Here is a 5261-nt window from a genome sequence, read left to right as displayed (position 1 = left end):
GGGGGGGGGGGGGGGGGGGGGGGGGGGGGGGGGGGGGAGATTTACGTACTTTCCGAAGTCTAATTGCTCAGCTAACATGAATGAACCAACAATTGCGACCATAATCATACTAAGTGGATTAAATGCAGTAACGAAAAAGGGTCCCTTTTCACTCATAATTATTCCTGAAATGTAATAAACAACTCCAGAACGAATTATTCCCTGCATTATCCAATCAGATTCGAATTCATCAGAAACACTACCAATTTAAGAACTTCTAACGTCGTAATTTGCTAAAGTTTAAAGAAGAAATTAAAAAAAGTTGTTCATTACATTGTAAACATAGGCCAAGAATGTAGTGTCCCAGTGTAGTGCCCATATCGCGTAATTGTCACGCTCAACCACTAGAGTTAACACAGTGCTCTGTAACGCCCCAGCCATGCATATTAGGCATGTGAGCGACAGACCCGCCGGATAAGACTTTAACGTAATTGCCTGTCCACAAAAACAACATTAGTTAACATTAAGGTTTGCCGATTTCTATGTTAAATTGATTTAGGAACCTCCAAACCAATGCGAACTAAATTCGATATTAACTCATTTTTAATTTGAGCATATCAACTATTAATAATATAAGTTGTTTTACTGGTCATTTACCAACTAAAATTAATAGTAAACTTTACTCAAAACATACATTAGGATAAGAACTACAGAGTTTCCTTGAATTAAAGTTACTCCCTATGAATTAATGTTTACCTGAAGAATGTAAAAGCAGGACCAACAAAAACAGCCTGCGGCGATCATGACTGCGCCCTTGAGGTGGTCGTGCTCAGTCGCGGCATCAGTGGACTGGGTTTGCGGCGCGTGTTTCGTCGTCCATGGCAATCCAATTACGTGTCCTCGTACAAGTGTCATTATCATCGCACCTCCGATGGTTAATATTGTCCCCACAATCTTCCCTTGGCTGTGAAAACTCCTAATCTTCACATTTTCAAGCCTACCATGTAATTAAACAACAAACTCAAATTCGACAGATCGATGATCATAAATAGATTTGTAGCTAACTAAAAATAGGTAATTAATGTTCTATTGACTAGAATACATGTGGCCTGGGTTGGGTTAGTTTAACGTTGTACTGTGTGATTAATGTAATGAATATATCAGATATACCTACCTGAGAATCCAAGCTAGCAAAAAGGTGATGGCAGGGAGAACATTGCACATTGCTGTGGCAAAAGTTGCTGTTGTGTATTGCATCCCTGCGTAGTATAAATTTTGGTCGATAACTGGCCTGCACTTATTACAACAATTTAATTATTACTATATGTTTATGGACTAACCAATTAGATAAAAAAAAATATTAATTAGTAAAAATGTATAGTACTTACTCCAACAAGGCCAGTAACATTATCTTCAAGAAGATGTTGATGGTCATTCTTGGCCTTATTTTCCTATTCCAAACCACCACAAATATAAGAGTTTTAATACACTAGTTGTGTCGAAATTTGTACTATTTTGTCTAGCAAGCACTAGTACAAAACTGCACATCTGTTACTGTTGTAAAAGGCTTTTCGCCAGCGTTGTACAACAATAGCGGAGGCAGTAGGTTGACCCTTCACTGTCGTTGTCGGGTCATGTTAGGTAAGAGTAAGGTACCTTTCGAAGAGCATAGCGAAAGGAGCGAAGACGACGGCGGCGATGATGTTGCGGTAGACAACAAATATGTAATGGTTCATTCCTTGGTTGAGTGCTGATTTAGAGATGAGGGAGGAGGCTGCATAGCTTAGTTGCAAGAACAGCACACCAAAATATGGTTTTGCATCCTTTAACCACCTCACAAACCTCTCATTTCCCATTATTAATGTAGTACAGTGTCTTTTGTATGTATATTAAATGTTTTCTATGTTGCTAATTCCCTGCACTACGAAGGTGCTTGTGAATTAGCAACAATGACTACTTTCATCTCTCTCTTGAATTGGCTCTTGTTTATATAGGCAAAGCCTGATTGGCATGCATGAGTGATGGCCATGGGTTGTTACGTACACAATTATATTACGTTTCAATTTAATCTTCAATTATCATCATTATTATTAATTTTAACAGCATGAAACAGTTGGTAAATCCATTGTTAATTAATAGTTAATAATACAACTAGTTGGTAGCCCCTTGTTTTTTTATTACCAAACCAACTGTCCGTCCAAGATAACCAGAGAATTCTTCCTCTTATTTTTAATGAAATTGATGATTGTGGTTTAAAAAAAGGGAAAATGGCGGTTTCTGCCCATTAATTATACCTATATTGTAGACTCGATCTATGAATTATTATCATACAAATTTTCTTCTTTAATTATGTACAAAGTGGCAATTTTAGTCCACCACTAACAAATTATGTTAATATTAATAATACATTTTAAAATTTTAAATTATTGAGGGACACCTTATTCATTTTTTATTTATATCATTTTGTATTAAATAATTAATTAATCATTGAGTTTGACAAGACATTTTTTTGCCATTAGAGTGTTGCTAAAAATTAACATTGCACTTCAAATTATCATATTATTGAAAGACATATTAGTCATTTCATAGAGTTTTCTCAAATTCAATTTCATAAACTAAATCTTCATATTACTCATTTGTTGAAACCAAATTATTTATATTAGGGTAACAGAAAAAAAAAAAAGAAAAAAAAAAGCCTCTTTTCTTATTTATATCCTCCATCTTTTTTTTCTATACTCATTACAATTCGATCGATCTATTATTTCAACAGTAGAATACACTATATATATATATATAGAGTTAATACCACAAATGGTCCTCTGACTATTGGGGTAGTACTCCTTTTAGTCCTTGACTTTCAAGTCGACAACAAATGGTCCTCTGACTTTCATTTTTTACCACAAATAGTCCTCCATTAAAATTTCTGTTAAATAAGTGTTAAATCTAGGGGTATTATCGTCAAATTGATATATATAATTGTCGTTAAAAAATAAAAATGTTTAGAAATTTTCACCAACAAGCATAATTGAAACAATTAACAAATATAAATACTCCTAAATAAAAAGACAATACACCTTATTCTCGTAATTATGCCTACAAAATGAAGATTGAATATTAGAGCTATCTGTTTTAATTTAACCAACAGATTAAAATGGAAGAAATTTTTTTTCAAAAACCTTGCTTCCATCATTTTCATGGTTGTTTATACATGACCGGTTAATAGTTTTCACTTTTCATTAATCGATCAAACATTTTGTTTGGGACATAACTGAAGGCCGTCATCGTTGAATTAATATAATTAATCAAGTACAAATTGGTACCATTAATCATGAATTTTTATTTAATTTGTTCATTTATGTAATTTGTCATGTCCATTTTGTTTTTATATTTATTAACTTAATGTTTATTAATGTTTGAAATTAATTATGTCATATAATTCTCAAAAAGAAGTATTAATCATAATAATATTAATCAATTTGACGATATTACCCCTAGATTTAACACTTATTTAACAGAAATTTTAACAGAGGACTATTTGTGGTCAAAAATAAAAGTCAGAGGACCATTTGTGGTTGAATTGAAAGTCGAGGACTAAAAGGAGTACTAGCCCAATAGTCAGAGGACCATTTGTGGTATATATATATATATATATAGCCACATAGGATTAACACTAAAAAAAGGTGGAATCAATTAAGTACATGTTATTATTGCACCAAACTAGCATTGTATCATGTCTACCAAGTGGACATTCATAAAGAAAATTGCTAAGTGGATCACCTTAATTAATCATATTAATGTATCTACTCATAATCCAAACTAGCTAGCTTGCTTCCAAGTTCCAAGGGATTAATTAAACTAATTAATTTAATTTTGGCACAAATATATAATCATTATAATGTATACATAGTTGCCTCCTACACTCTTCTCCCTTATCCCAAAAAGTAATGAAGTGTAACCCACTTTCCTAGCTAGCTAGCTTTAAACAAGATCATGGCGTTAGAGCGCAGCTAACTTTCCTTTCCCCAATCAAGCTTCTCCAAATGCCAAATCGTCCATAGATTTCATCTTCTCTTTTCTTTCCCCAAATTCGTGCACTTTTATGCCGAAACGTAAGAACATTGCATATAAAACATCATCCTACGCATGACTTATGTGATCGAGATTTAAGGATTTTTAGTTGTGTTTGCATTTAGTTTGTAACGTTCATGTTTACGTTAAAGGCAATCTGTTTTGGCTTGGAGACCTTCCCTCCCACCATTCACGTACATGCCGTTCGACGTAGCAGTCCTCGATCATATGTAACGCCGTACGCTAATGTTGGATCATGGTTTTGATGATGATTTCTTGTTACGTGAATATAATGAAATTTGTAACTAGTATCTAAAGTGAAAACGGGTTTCGTGATATATAGATAAAATGGTTTTGTATGTAAGGAAGAAATTGTGGGGTTTATATTTTAACACAAGATCCACCTAACTTGTGCAAGTAGCATGAATCTATTTGGAGTTAAAGTGATCGGTCATGAGTTAAATTTAAAATGTACAGTTTTTCTTGCCAGATTTATGGAGTACAGTGGTCCTTTTTTTATAGATTTTTTTAAAAAGCATTTGAAAATTGAGTTTAATTATTTTAATTTTTTAATTTTTCATGCATTTTCTACTCTTTGTGTATGAATATTAATTGAACAAATGTATAAGTAAACATATTCTTTATTTTATTTTTTCTCTATAAAAATGATGGAGAATTTTTCGTGTTAGTAAAGTATTTCAACTGCATCCGATTAAGCATTCATAATATAATCATATAATAATATGGAGAATTGGGATGGGGAAGCATTATATTTCAGTATTATTTCTCATGTAGAATATTCTTTTGGGACAATTCCTTAATTCCATATTATAATAAGGTAGCATAATTCTAATTCTCATAATGGAATGTACTCACCAACCACCATGTCACTAAAGCCCAGTTTAATTTGTCTGCCGATTGCACATCTATAGTACGATGAATAAATAAAGAAAAATGTTGTTTTAAAAAAAATTCCTCTAATATTTTCTTTTATGATGTCACTTATGATCATTAAATATCATAAATTAAATAACCTCACATATATACTTAATTTCCTTTGCGTTCTATACTTTCTCCATCTTTTTCAATCAAAAGAATCAATGTCCATCAATACCGTACCCCAACCCCGGAGTTTGATCTTGTGACCACCAATTTAGAATGGTAAGAAATGTGTTATCACACTATATAATAGTTAGCAACCTCACATATATACT

The 5261-nt window shown here is 32.7% G+C and overlaps 1 protein-coding gene across 1 annotated transcript in view; it reads right to left on the bottom strand.

The window, feature by feature from the left end:
• Positions 1-1919, bottom strand: part of LOC116000091 (WAT1-related protein At2g39510-like) — a 2438-nt gene extending 519 nt beyond the window's left edge. The window contains exons 1-6 of the mRNA XM_031240110.1: positions 1636-1919; positions 1368-1430; positions 1154-1270; positions 736-976; positions 313-474; positions 50-201 (exon numbers count right to left, since the gene is read on the bottom strand). Coding sequence (XP_031095970.1) covers positions 50-201; positions 313-474; positions 736-976; positions 1154-1270; positions 1368-1430; positions 1636-1835 — 935 coding nt within the window. The 5' untranslated portion in view covers positions 1836-1919. The remainder of the gene's footprint in view (positions 1-49; positions 202-312; positions 475-735; positions 977-1153; positions 1271-1367; positions 1431-1635) is intronic.
• Between the last annotated feature and the right edge of the window lie 3342 nt (positions 1920-5261).

This window comes from Ipomoea triloba, chromosome 12 (assembly GCF_003576645.1).
Source record: "Ipomoea triloba cultivar NCNSP0323 chromosome 12, ASM357664v1".
NCBI classification, from domain to species: Eukaryota; Viridiplantae; Streptophyta; class Magnoliopsida; order Solanales; family Convolvulaceae; genus Ipomoea; species Ipomoea triloba.
Note: the sequence above shows the minus strand (reverse complement) of the source record. Positions and strands in the feature narration are given on the sequence as shown.